Source organism: Oryzias melastigma, linkage group LG3 (genome assembly GCF_002922805.2).
Source record: "Oryzias melastigma strain HK-1 linkage group LG3, ASM292280v2, whole genome shotgun sequence".
Classification (NCBI taxonomy): domain Eukaryota; kingdom Metazoa; phylum Chordata; class Actinopteri; order Beloniformes; family Adrianichthyidae; genus Oryzias; species Oryzias melastigma.
Genome location: NC_050514.1, coordinates 9,162,371 through 9,176,252, shown reverse-complemented (window position 1 = coordinate 9,176,252; position 13,882 = coordinate 9,162,371). Strand labels below are relative to the sequence as shown.

The 13,882-nt window shown below is 42.5% G+C and overlaps 2 protein-coding genes across 2 annotated transcripts; one reads left to right on the top strand and one right to left on the bottom strand.

Annotated features, from left to right (window-relative positions):
• Positions 1 to 7,583: 7,583 nt before the first annotated feature.
• On the top strand, positions 7,584 to 11,405 carry mfap1 (microfibril associated protein 1). The gene is made up of 8 exons (XM_024263213.2): positions 7,584 to 7,788; positions 8,129 to 8,342; positions 8,419 to 8,557; positions 8,635 to 8,822; positions 9,055 to 9,324; positions 9,421 to 9,580; positions 10,944 to 11,033; positions 11,114 to 11,405. Exons 1-8 carry the CDS (start codon positions 7,707 to 7,709, stop codon positions 11,291 to 11,293), a joined length of 1,323 nt encoding a protein of 440 aa, XP_024118981.1. The 5' UTR covers positions 7,584 to 7,706; the 3' UTR covers positions 11,294 to 11,405.
• On the bottom strand, positions 11,394 to 13,838 carry hypk (huntingtin interacting protein K). Its single transcript, XM_024263214.2, has 4 exons — positions 13,646 to 13,838; positions 13,089 to 13,144; positions 12,960 to 13,011; positions 11,394 to 11,544 (listed from the first exon to the last, which is right to left on the bottom strand). Exons 1-4 carry the CDS (start codon positions 13,805 to 13,807, stop codon positions 11,449 to 11,451), a joined length of 366 nt encoding a protein of 121 aa, XP_024118982.1. The 5' UTR covers positions 13,808 to 13,838; the 3' UTR covers positions 11,394 to 11,448.
• Between the last annotated feature and the right edge of the window lie 44 nt (positions 13,839 to 13,882).

The window sequence follows — 13,882 nt, the reverse complement described above, 5'->3', positions numbered from 1 at the left end:
TTGATCAGAACAATGACTTTGATTCCTGGTCCTCCAGTTTCCAACACCTCTGATTCAACCGTCTTAGAATAGCTGTACTTGAGGACCTGTATTGGGAAACCACTTCACTTAGAAACTCTTTGTCAAAGAAGATTTCACCACAACTAGGCCTAGTGTGTCGGGATCTATGGACCATGGACAATGCATACACACATTTATACATTGATGGGAGCTGATGTCTTACACTCACACATCAGGAGCATTCTGGGCGTCGGTGTCTTGCCCTAGCCATTTAGATGTGTGGGTGGCTTTCTTCTCCAAGCTTGGGTTATGTACCACAGACCTGGGAGCTTGAGGGTCCTGCACAGTATCTTAGCATCTCCTAGCACTGTGCTTTTATGAACTGAAGTTTTAACATAGCAGGTTCATATTGGACCAAGGAAGAATGTAAAATGTATATTGGTCCAGTATGACTCCCCCCAAAAAACACCAAGGGGAATGGTAAAGATAAACTATATTAGATAGATTGCCATGTAGGAAGCTCTCTCACACACACACACATCTCTGTTGCTAGCAAGTTATGCACTTTTTATTCTCAATAGGATTCTACTCTTTACTTCCTTTAATTAAAAAAGCAAATGCTACTGAGTTTCTCACTGTCATCTAGTTTGATTTGTTTCACAAAGAGGTCTCCTAGAAGTGAACCAAATGATAAATAGGGTGCAGATGTTGTCCTGTGCTGACATGGCATAGGTACTGCACTTTTGAAATGCTTGAAATGATCTTAAGATCCAGACTGACCTGGTTGGTATCACCAGATCGGCTAAGAACTCTTCATACCGAAGCGCTTAATTCCGCTAAAAGGCACTGTTGTCAGGACTGCACAAATCGTGCCCAAAATTGCACCGCAGCGCGTCCCTTCTCGACTTTCGTTGAGTGGGACTGATGTAAACAGTCATTGAGATCCATCGACTTGAAGCACTACACCACCAGGCACTGCAAAATTCATCCATGCAAGCTCTACTGCTAATTGACTGTAATGTCATTTAATCTGCTTCAGCAGGTTATTGACAGCAACATCCCAAAAGGCCTGTTCATCCTTCTGTCAGCTCATCAGGCGATAACCGGAGACGCCATTATCGTCTCATTACGACTCGTGCTTTCATATAATCCTGACATTTCCACTGTCTCTGGGCTTTGGGAGCTTCCATGCTCTTCTGTTATGCAGCGGTAAATTTCGAATGCTTCACGTGTCCGAGGTGCATTGCAGTCAGAGGTAATAAACACAGTTTTAATTTCTCCCAGCTACTCAGACAGGCCTCATCCATTTGCCTTTTCCCTCTAAAAGCCTCAGTCCTTTAAATCTTTCCATTTTTTTAATATCAGTAAAAAAAAAAGCATCCTTAAATATGAAACAGAAAAGGTGAAGGATATTGCCCTTGTATTTCTTACAATAACTGTTGAAATAACACTTGTGCAGACAGCAAGGAGATGATCATTGACAGAGAAAAAAAACAGGAAATATGTTGGGAACAAGTAAGCAATGAACTCAAGAGTGGTGTGTTTGGAATTAATCTTTCCTCAGAGAGATACCAGGGGAAATGAAGGAACATGCTTCTTAGTGAGACAGGAAAAAGAAACAGTAGAAAGGCAAAAAAAAACAATCAAGGTTGAGTTTGTGTATTTCCAAAGAAAAGGGGAAATTCAAAAAGGAATCTGCCCGATAGTTTGATTTGTAGCTCCTTTGGAAACATATCTCTTAAAGTAATAGAAGTACTGCATAACCTCCTGGTCTCTGTTTCTTTCCACCCATGAACCTATTAGTATGGGGGTTGGTTCACTCAGCAGGCACCCGGTGTAATGTCTAAGTATTCATACTGTGCTTCTTAGAGAAAGTAAAACTGAGACTTGTATTATACTTGTTTAGAATCTGTTGATGTTAAAAGATAATCTTACATTTTGGAAATCTTATGAGGGAACATGAAGAGAAAGGATAAGAAAAATGAGTAATATGGGAGTCATTTAGAAGTCCAATACTGGTATGTTTCTGCTCACAAAGTATATATAAAGCTATAGTCACCCATATGGGAGTTGACCCATATGGGTCTTGCAGGTTTTTGGGTTGTCCAGGTCCACAGAGGATTGTAGAGAAAAGCGACCGGTTCGAGGTGCTTAAAGAAGTACTACTCATGGTATCATTTTTTAACTGGTAAAATGTTAAAAGTTGCATCACTTTACTGCTCTCCATCTTTACTTTTACAAAGCAGTGACACTTTTTTTAATCAAGTTTTACACCCATGGAATAGAATTCTAATGGAGTTGTTTTCATGAGCTCTTAAGGACTATTTAAAAAGTAGTTTTACAGCTTGCCTTAAAAATTCAACAGGCCTCTTGGGTTTATGCTGGTCCTTCTTACTCTGCACTCCACCTGAAACATTGCTCCACATCAGCTATATGGGCTTTCCTAATGTATCTATATTTATCAAGAAAGATGAATTTCATTTTATATGTTTGCTCTGTGTCCTTGGGGAAGAAAAGGTTGAGATATGAAAACATTATGTAATTAATTTCTCATCTTCACCCTACCGCTAGAACTAAAGGATTGACATTCTTTGGATTATCATATCTGTTCAACTGTTTTTGTAATAAACACATTACAGTTAAAGCCTAACCTGGCCACTTCTGGGTGAAGGTAGGCTACACCCTGGAGCGGTCACCAGTTTGTTGCAGGGCCACAATCACACACTCACATTTAAATCAATTTAGAGTAACCAATTTACCTATGAAACATAATTTTGGATGGTGGGAGGAATACTCACCTAAAAGAAAACAACACATGAATTCAAGATGCTTCTTTTCCAGAAACATAAATTTCTTGTCGTTATATAAGTTTTCCTTTAAATTTTACTTTAGATGAGAGTAAACTCATCTGATCTCTGACTAATTCTCTGTAGACCTTGCAGGGCAGAGGCAATTCATATGCAAGAAGCTCCCACAGTACAGTAGAGCTTTGCTGGGCTCGAGGGCAAACTGTAATGATGCCAGATGATGCAGGAACTACAGTCCTGACGAAATTCACAGATTTAACACTTATCTCTGCTTATCAACAGCATTACAACTTTATTTTCAAATTTTAACCAACATTTTTCCTTCTTCTTAGTGATGTTTGGAGTACACTAATTTGCGTTCGTTCAGCCCTGACAGCAGCTTGCAGTGACTGTGACAGCTTGCCATAAATCTACACCATATATTGGACCAGTTGTGTTTTTTGATTTCTCTGCTAGAAACACATCCGGCTGACTCACAGCCTATCTGTAGCCGCTATTGTTTTCTCTGCTGCTGTTGAAGAGCTGGCTTCACAGATCTGCCACGCTGCCAGGACCTCGCCGTTAGCCAGTTCGCTCCTATCAGGAATACCAAGTGCGTGCTCAGACCACTCCGGGGAGAAGAATACAGATGCCTCTGTGTTCAGCGCAAACTCCCAGACTGATGGCAGACGAACTCCATATTACCCAATCAAAGCCCAACCGTGAGTGCGCTGCTCATCGGAGGAAACGTGACCCCCTCCCCCATCCCGCACCGCGCTCTTGTTGTGCAGTGTTGTTTCAGAAGCACAAAGCTTATCACATGTCTGATAACAAGGTTTGTGCATGTGACCAGCACACACTCACAGTGTGCAGTTAATATTGCATTCCTGCGGCAGTGAAGAAGCTTCTGCCTCCTAGCTGTCCTACATGAGGGAACATAAGTGATGTGGCTCCATGCCTGCTGGTCTGGTGTGCCAGTGTGGTGTGCTGCTATTATTTCTCTCATTCGGACTGGAATGAGTTTTTTGGTTTTGTTTGACCTTCCATCTTTCCAGTACCCCTCCCTCAGAGGTTAAAGACAGCTGCACCTCTACAAGGGAAGTCAGATTTGAACAATTTTATTTCCTACTCAAAGACTTGCCAGTATTTTTTTTATTTTTATTTTTTACAAAGGTTGGCTTATCTGTAATCTGTGGAGGATGTCAACAAAGAGGGATTCGGTATTGATAGATGTATAATGCTTATCACTGAAAAAGATTGGAAATTGTGTTTTTGGTGTTTTAACGTGTTCATGTGGCAATTTTCTGATCCTGGAGGACACAAGTTCAAAAATTCAGCTTAAAAGTGTATTTCTGAGTATTTCTCTATTTGAATAGTTGTGAATCATCAGATTAAAAAAAAAAGTATTTAAAATTTGTTTTTTAGTTATATAGAAAATACACTGGATGGGCCACAGGCTACCTGCTCTGCTCCATTCCGTTGAATCCACTTGTAAACAGATAGATCTACGTAAGTCTTTGTTTTCCTCGTAAGAGCTAGCATCTAGATTAAAAATATATGGCTGGATAGCTCCAATATGGCTCACTATTGTTGTTGCACCAGTAATGTTAGGTTGAGGTTGTGAGGGTCTGTAAGATAGCAGGAGAGCATGTAAACCTGGGGGCGGGGGCGGGTTAACTCCATGCTAACAATCCTGTCAAAAAATCACATTCTGGGTGTGCCTAACTTGTCTTTTTTGATACGCTGGCTGTTCCTATAATATCATGGGCCGCGAACAGGAGCCAGTCCAGTACGCGGAGCGCACTGCTACACTAACCCAGTACCGGTACCCCAACCTGGTACCGGTCCACATCCGGTACCATGTCTGGGCCTGGTTCGTGTTGGGTTCACTGTCTAGTATCGGGTCAGATCCTGCACCCCATTTTGTACCACCTCCAATATTGTGTCCGGTACCGATACTTGGTTAGGTTACCAGATGCATCCTTAGGACCAGTCAGCAAGCGGGACAACATCCAATTTTGCGTCCCAAGGGTTGCGGGCCCCTGATTTTATGCACAGCCAGCACGTCATAAAAGGATGGGGAAACCCAAAACATCAAAATATGAAGTTTTAACCAAACTTCAATATGTGACAACTTGGCAATGAGAATGTGTTGAACCTCTCTGTGGTATATTTTTACTCAACTTTGAGTTTTAATGAGTNAAGAATGTTATGGAAGTTTAACATGTAGTAACATGAGTCAGAACTGTGGCCTTGACTTCCTCCTGCTCTGTACCTATTAGCCCAACAAAGTACCCATCAAACTCTCCTCTTTTCATAAACAGATGGTGCATGCTTGGTCCTTGATTTACAAACACAGCTTTTCTCCTGACAGGTTTTATATCTGTGTCACAAACAGGCAGACAGCTGGTTCCAAGTGCAGCAGGTTTATTAGCAGAGCTATAAGCCCACAAGACTAAGCAGGGTCAGACTGGCAGAGGTCATACACGGGCGTGGGATCATCCAAGGAGAGCGAGTAGTCAGAGTCCAGGCGAGAGGCAGAGGCAGAGGCAGAGGCAGAGGCAGAGGCAGAGGCAGAGGCAGAGGCAGAGGCAGAGGCAGAGGCAGAGGCAGAGGCAGAGGCTCATATCTAGGCGTGAATGCTTGGTGTTGCAGGCAGGGTGGCACAATACTTCGTGGAGACTGTCAGCGTGGAGCAAGACTATATACTGAGGTGGTGATGAGGTGATGGGAAACAGCTGATGATGATGAGTCCAGGTGAAGGCAGGTGGTGAAGTCAGAACTCTGGTGAGCGCTCTCTCTGGTGGCTGTAAAGGGTAGACACAGGTTGTTCCATGACAATGTGTAACAATGGATATATTCTTTATAAACTATCTTCATTCAGCAGTGGTTTGATAACAGCATTAGACTAGTCAGTTTTTCAACCAACGTCAATTCTACACCTAAACTGAATTCATCCGACACTAGATACCCGTCTCTGTGAAAGACTTTTCTGTCATCTGATGCTGTTCCTCTCCACCTCACCTATCCACCTTATTCCTAGCCCACATGAGCCTTTGTGTGAATTATGGGTGAAACTTCCGGTAGACGCCGGAACTCGCATTTATTTCCATTACAACTGTAGAGCCGACAGCGCAATTCCTTTTGTTTTAGATCTATAACTACATATAAGTGTGGATAAACCAGCTGTCATGTCTTAAAAGAGGCGACGTAACAATTCCAGTACCTGCTAAAATTGAGGGATTGGAGGATCACCTTAAAAAATGGCCAAACATAACATATGGTAGCATTTTTAGCTACTTTCACAATTCACCTGCGGCAGGTGGCGATGAACAATCTTAAAGGTTCACATCAAAATTTTGGACTGTTAAGCACACTAAACTAATTTGGAACAAATGGTAAAATCTTGTCAGGACAAGTCTTTCCCCATTTCACTTGGAAGAACATTATGCCTGGTTTTAATGATTTTGATAGTAAGTTATCTTCACAATTCTGTCTTATAAATATTCAGATTTTATTAACAAAGAATTTTATTCATAAAACAAACTTTAGCAATAGATATCCAAATTTCTTTGCTGAAATCACACAGTAATTATACTCAATAATTTATGATTATTTCAAATGTAGTTGTTTTATTGTTCTATCCCCCTGGCTTTATTTTATTTTATTTATTTATTTTATTTTATTTTTTTGGGGGGGGCGGGGCAGTTCTTTGTTGTGTTTCTGAATAAAGTTTTTTTTTAAATAAATAAACAGCTTCCGAGCTAACAAGTATTATGACTATTTCAGTTTTAGTTCATTTTCCGTGCAATTTAAAAAAAAAAGTGTTATTTGCACATAGTGTGAGTGTTTGATACTCTGTATGTGCGACATTTGTCAATAAAGTTGGGAAAACAAAAAAACTACTTCCGGGAAAACAGGAGAGGGAAAAACAGGATTTTCATTTGTGATATGTTGGCAATATCGTTTAGTCTACAGTGGTTAGAACATAATAGAATTAAGAAAGGGATAATATGCTCAGATTCTCTATCAGCACTATCATCAGTGAAGTCACTAGTGACCAATAGTAGATTTGATATTTTATATGAAATATATGAAACTTTGTTCAGATTGGAACAGTTAAAAATGGAGGTACGGTTTCTTTGGGTTCCAGCACACAAAGGAGTTGATGGAAATGAGATGGCCGATTATCATACCAAACAGTCCTTAAGGCAAAGATCATTCATAGAGATACCCTTCAGTACACCTGAAGTTAAAAACATTATTAAAGTGCAAATAAAGGAAGAATGGCAATGCCAGTGGGAGACAGGTACGAAGGGACGACATCTTTTTCAAATTCAGGGAGGTATAGGGAAAATCAACAATATCAAACTGAATCAAAAATAATGTCTAGGTTGAGGTTGGGTCATACAGGTCTCAATAACACGCTACATAGGGAAACATCCAATAGGTTTTTGTGATTGTGGACAGGGTAAGGAAACAGTGGAACATGTTCTTTGTCACTGCACTAAACATTCAGTAAGCAGAAGGCACCTCAACGAAAGCTTAAAGAAAAGTGGAGGTGGATGTATTAGTCCTAAGAATTTATTGAGTTGAGAGTAAGGAAAATGCAGACTTGTGTTGGAATTTCTAAGGCATAGTGGTTTGATAACAAGAATATAGGTGTTGCCCATTATAGTAGTTTTTTTCCCGTTTATTTGTTTTCTTTCAATACTCCGACAATACTCCAGCACAGTAGGTGGCGGAAATGCACCTTTAAGTTAGATACCACCCGCCATAAAAAAAGAAGAAGAAGAAAAACTACTTCCGGGAAAATCAGGTTTACTTCCGTTTGGCATATTTCGCATCTCCGATAAGGCAGTTTCTTGTCTCGCACACATTTTTTTATTGTCTAGGTTCCATTTCGTTGACCCGGCAGGCATGTCCTCCCACGAGCCTGTCAATATGAAGCTCCCCCCGATCCAGTCCACGGCTGGAGCCGTTCCGGTCCGGAACGAGAAAGGTAAACGATGCCGCTTTTTTAGCCTAGCTTAGCTTAGCATAGCCTGGCCCGGGTCTCTGGCTTTTGATTAATTGGATTGCCATAACGTCGACTCGGAAAAACAAGTGAGAAACTATTCAAGCCTAGACTCGTCTTTGGATATGGGAATACCTACTGGAGGAGGATGGACATGAAACGTGGAAGGAAGACCAAAGACCCCCCCAACCCCTCCCCCGTTATTGTTGTTTTGATCTGACGTGATGTTGTACTTTATTTTTATGATGATTTACTCTTGCTGTTTAGTACGTGTTGTTGTCAGGTGCTCTGGATTGAACTCGCACTCTGGCATCTCTTTCTCCAGGGGAGATCTCCATGGAGAAGGTAAAGGTGAAAAGGTACGTCTCAGGAAAACGTCCAGACTACGCACCCATGGAGTCCTCAGACGAGGAAGAGGAAGATTTCCAATTTGTGAGGGGAAAGGAAGTTGAGCCAGAGGTGGAGCTGGAGCAAGATGATGTTTCTGACCCACGTTTGAAACGTTTGATGAACCGGGCCTCTGAGGATGTCGAGGAAAGGTATCAAAGTTCCCCTAACCTCCCTGACACCGACCTAGCCCTGTGGCCCTCAGCAGCCCCCCTCTCTTTGAAACAGGTTGGCCAGACACAGGCAGATTGTTGAGCCTGAAGTTGTGGCACAGAGCAGCGAGGACTCTGACGAAGGCACGTGGCATCCTCGGCAGGAGGAGAGCAGTGAAGACGAAGAAGAGGAAGAGGAGGAAGTGGACGATGAGGTTGCTTTGATTCTGTCCGGTTGTTTTCCTTTGCGTCATCCTGATACAAACAGGCTTCTGATTGTGTTTTTGCACAGGAAATAGAGAGGAGACGGGCAATGATGCGCCAGCGAGCACTGGAGAGAAAAACGGAGGAGATGGAGGTCATGGAGGTGGAGGAGGAGGGGAAGTCTGGGGAGGAGTCAGAGTCGGAGTCAGAATATGAAGAATACACAGACAGTGAAGACGAAGCCGAGCCACGATTGAAACCTGTCTTTATTCGCAAGTAAGATCAGACATGTCTGCCTAAAATTTCAGCACAAAAATGTCTATTTATGCTTTCTTGTGGTTAGAATGTTTCTCTCTGAAATTCTGCATCTATAATATATATATATATGTTTTTGCTTCCGGTAAAAGCAATGCCTTAAGGTTTTTGTGTCAATATTTACATAAAGATTTCTGCTTCTTCAAAAGAGTTTGTATCTGTGGATTGATCTTTGTGTCTTTTCCACCCAAAGGAAGGACAGAGTCACGGTGGCTGAGCGCGAGGCCGAGGAGCAGAGGCAAAAGGAGCTGGAGATTGAAGCCAAGAGGCAGGCGGAGGAACGTCGTCGCTACACCCTCAAGATTGTAGAAGAGGAGGCTAAGAAAGAGTTTGAAGAAAACCGCCGCACCCTGGCTGCTCTGGACGCTCTCGACACGGATGGGGAGAACGAAGAGGAAGAGTATGAAGCTTGGAAGGTCAGAGAACTGAAACGCATCAAGAGAGACAGAGAGGCTCGAGAAACGTGAGTAAAGCACATTTGTAAAGTGCTGTCAGAGGTGATTAAAACCTCAGTTGTGAGGTGGTGGTTCATAAATAAAATTGCATCGTCTCTCTTTAGAATGGAAAAGGAGAAGGCTGAAATAGAGAGATTCCACAGCCTGACTGAGGAGGAGCGCAGGGCAGAACTGCGTAACAGCGGCAAGGTCATAACCAACAAAGCCTCCAAAGGAAAGTACAAGTTCCTGCAGAAATACTACCACAGAGGAGCCTTCTTCATGGTGAGCACCGTTGTCTGCTTTGGGCCGAGATTCAGTCCTGCTGTCACTGGAGCGTGTCTCATGCTATGCAGTCCTCCCTGCTTCACTGGGGCATCTTTTCCTCTGAGCTCCATGAATAGGGTTGGGTATTGAAATTTGGTTCCAAGTAGGAACCGTTATGATTTATGCGGTTCTACTTAAACCAAAAGAAGCGGCTGCAATTGGTTCCTCATTTCAGTGCTTAGTTTCAGTGAAGGTTTATTTGTCTTTGGACAAATCAACCACTTCCACTCCATTCAGTAAGTTGAAGTTCTAGACAATCCTTCTGGCTTTCCTGCGATAGTGTGCAGGATTATTTAAGACCGCTGACGGGGAGAGCGCTCGAATGTCTGGCTGCATTTCACAGCAGAGCACAGAAGTTTGACAGGTCGCTGCGTCGCATCAGCCAATCAGGACTCAGCTTTGGGCATGTGACTTTTCAGTGACCCAATCAGCGAGTAAAATACTAATCCAATACAAGTGCCATGTTGTGTAATAGTACCAATACTGAAGTACCAATATAACACTGAATAGGAACTGTAACTGGAACAGAACTGCTTTGGCACCGGAACCGAATAAAACCCAATTGGTGCCCATCCATGAACGGCCCGGTTCAGTCACTGATCCTGCAGAGGAAATCCTTTTCACTAGGTTCAAATTTGCAGCTGAACCACAGCAGAAAAGTAGAGGATTATTATAATTGCTATATAAATGCAGTGTTATTGCGTGAACCTATGTGAGTTTGTCTGCAGAGCCTGTCGCTGCAGCCATCCAGAAGCCAATATGAACCATCTGCAGTAGCTAGACCACTCCCACCTCACATCTGAGCTGTAACGCTTGTCGTGTGTAAAGCAGTTTCAATCAGGTTTTATTTTATACATGTCCTCTCCTATGAGAAAAATGCTACAAGAAGACGTTAGAAACACACAAAAAAGACAATTTTCACCGTAGCGGGTATTTACGCTGCACTCTGTCCAGCAGGTGTCAGTCTGGGGCCACATGTATAATCTGTTCATGAGTCGTCTGAAGGGTGAGAGCTCTGAGCACCAGCACCGGAGTCTTATCAGATCTCAGGTGTTCACGTGCAGAAATGTCATCTTCCAGTCAGCTTCCTATGTGCTAACAGGAACTTGTTTTTAGTTTATCCTCAATGTAGAGAAAATAAATGCTTTGTTTGTCCCATACTTACACTTCGATTTTTATTCTTTAAAAAAAATGTTCTCAGAAACAAAAAAATTCAATTGAACTGATTTACGTGTAGAAAGAAATCCGATTATTTGGCGGGATTGACAACTGGTGTTCAGGTCAAACTGGTCTGTGTTACTAATCAGTGGCTCTGTTCCAGGATGAGGAGGAGGACGTCTACAAAAGAGACTTCAGCGCCCCCACTCTGGAGGATCACTTTAACAAAACCATCCTCCCCAAAGTCATGCAGGTACGCCGCACTCACCTGCTGACTTGTAAACACAGAGGGTCTGTTTCCCAACTGAACCCTTTCTGTTAACCCCCCCGCAGGTGAAAAACTTTGGTCGGTCTGGACGCACCAAGTACACCCACCTGGTGGACCAGGACACCACGTCCTTCGACTCCGCCTGGGCCCAGGAGAGCACCCAAAACAGCAAGTTCTTCAAGCAGAAGGCAGCAGGGGTGAGGGACGTGTTCGATCGGCCCACCACCAAGAAGAGGAAGACTTAGTGAAGGACTGTACCACAGCTCTCAAGGGGCGGCACCGTTCCTCCTGAAGCTTTTGTAAATTACTTTTGTGTCTGTGTTTGAATAAATGACTCGCTCAAACTTTTATAAACAAGCAGAGATGAAAACTTTATTTAACCAGGTGATGGGGGGGGTTATCAGTCTGTCAGTGCCACCAGGGCCTTCCCCACGTTCCCCAGATGTTCCCTCAGGCTGCGTTCTGCCACCGCCCTCGAAATTTCCATCTCTGACATCTGCAGAACAGATCAGCCAAAAAATCAGAGGGAACGAATACAGTTAGATTGCATTTCTTGTTTACCAGAGGAGAAAACTGATTTCTTCTGACTAAAATAATGGCAGTATGCAAAGTGACTTGAGGTTTTCGGGTTTAGAACGTCAAAGCTGACAGCTATTAAGCAATTTTACGTGAATAATGAAAGGCAACTTACAGATTTCAACAGAAAAATGTTCGTTATTTTCTAAATGTCCTACCTGGTCGTATTGTTTTCCCTCTTAGATCAATGTCAGTATTTCTCCTGCAGAACGCTCTACAGCTGCTTCCCAAAATCGTATTGATGATATTAAACCAGTCGTGGATTATTTCTCTCTGACAACCCGATCATAGTTAGATGAAGGTTACAAGTACTTCATTAAATGCTGCTTGTTTGATTATGAAGGTTAAGATTTTCTTCTTCTAATTTATGCTAATGCTAACGCTATCTTTCCACGACAGGGATGAGATGTAGATCTGCAGAAGATCTTTTCTGTCCAGTTAAAGTTGATGACATTCCTCTGTTCACAAAATCACCAAAAACAACTAAACTCAGACAATTTCAACGTGTCTGACAATAAAGAAAAACTAAAGCTCTTTGCTGTTACTTATATCGTGTCTGATCCCTGCAGGATAACAAAGGTAAACAAGGATAAAAATCATTTGAAACCATCAAAAATATATATAAAGAAAGGATTCATGCGTACAGTCCGAGTTGAATTTCTATCGTGGCCACTCTTATTTTGAAATCTAAAATATTTGCTTTACTGCTTGATAAACATTCCTATTTTTACAATTACCCCTTAAAATACCCCGAAAAATAACAACAACCTCTTATTACAACAACTAAATGTAGCCCTGGGTGCAGTTAAAACACATGCAGCAATGTGCATCTTGAGTGCTTCTATTACTGGTGGCCAACATGAATTTCCATCAGTTTTTGTGCTTAATCACCCTTAAAATATGTGCCAATAACATCAAGCAAAATAGAACCTGTTAGAATAATAACTGCTTAAATGAAAGGTCAAAATTGTATTAGAACCTTAGATATTGAAGGGTTATTCACATTTGCATTTAGATTTGTGAACAATCTAAGACAGGAATTAAAAATAAAGATCGGTGGGTGATTCATAAAAAAAATATTGTACATTTTTCTGTTGAAATTGGTAAGGTTTACCTTTAATTATTTATGTAAAATTGTGCTAAACAGCGTTCAGCTGTCAGCTTTTCCGTTCTAAATCCAAACACCAGAAGTAACTAATCCCATGTACAGCCCTGTCTCCTTTATGAAAAGGCTCTGTTAATGTGTCTGAGGTATTGATTATTTTGATCGAGGTTAGAAGAGGTGCTGTGACCAGCAGGTGTGCTAGCTACAGGTGGGCAGGGTTAGACACTTACGATCAGTTCCACGTCTTCCTTTTTGATGGTGACTTTGGCCAGCTCCTTCTCCCTGAAACACAACACAGCAGTTCGTGTCCGGCCTGCTGGCTCCAGCAGGAGTTTGGTGTCGCCGTGTGCACCTCTCACCTCTCTTGCTTGGCTTTCTGCTCCCGGGACCTTCTGTCTCCAATCACTGACATCGCCTAAGCAGAGGAACAAATAGAGGGGCTTTAGCTTCAGAGGGAAACGGTTCCTTAAAAAATCTCAGGTTATTTATTTTTTTCATTTTGTTGTATTCTTACTTGATGCGGTTTCTAATGAAACCACAAGGGGGCACAATCCTGAACTTTCGCGTGCTAGTTTCCCAGTGAATGGGTTGTAGCATCTATCTGAACTTCCAAACCGGGTCGTTTTTGGACCGGGTTAACAACAACAGCTTTCTTCCTGCTCCGAACATGGTTCTGTTTTTCAGCCAAATACATGAGATATGAGTTAGTTCTGGCCAGAAGGAACTTCAATTTTTGTTCTGGAGTTCAAAAGTTTGGCAGGAAGGCATCAGTTAGCTTAAGTTAAAGCTGTTCTCTGTCTCCACAGATCTAATATTTACCCTTTAAAATAAACGATTTTAGATCTCGATCCTCTTGTCCCGCACGCGCCTCCGGTGATGTGAAAACGGCACGCGACCGAGCAGGCGCAGCTCTCACCGTTTGCAGGTCGGAGCTGGAGATCTCTTTCTCCTCCGCATAGTCAGTGACTCTCTCCAGGTCCGCGGCCCCGCTGTCATGTTTGCGGGGTTTCTCCGCAGGCTTCCCGGTACAGTTTTCCTCCGCTTCTAGATCAAGATCCACGTCTGCCTCCGCTGCCATGGCTGCCGGAACCAAGAGAAAGGTTCCTACCGCAGCAGGACAGAAGACGGCGCTGCACCAGGGGTGTTTTTTTTT

Coding starts and splice junctions, on each gene's coding strand:
- mfap1 (XM_024263213.2), top strand. CDS start 7,707: ATGTCCTCCCACGAGCCTGTCAATATGAAGCTCCCCCCGATCCAGTCC. Junction 8,558..8,634: donor AGGAGGAAGTGGACGATGAG/GTTGCTTTGATT, acceptor GTTTTTGCACAG/GAAATAGAGAGGAGACGGGC. Junction 9,581..10,943: donor ACAGAGGAGCCTTCTTCATG/GTGAGCACCGTT, acceptor GCTCTGTTCCAG/GATGAGGAGGAGGACGTCTA.
- hypk (XM_024263214.2), bottom strand. CDS start 13,807: ATGGCAGCGGAGGCAGACGTGGATCTTGATCTAGAAGCGGAGGAAAAC. Junction 13,012..13,088: donor CAGAAAGCCAAGCAAGAGAG/GTGAGAGGTGCA, acceptor GTTGTGTTTCAG/GGAGAAGGAGCTGGCCAAAG. Junction 11,545..12,959: donor AGGAAGACGTGGAACTGATC/GTAAGTGTCTAA, acceptor TCTGTTCTGCAG/ATGTCAGAGATGGAAATTTC.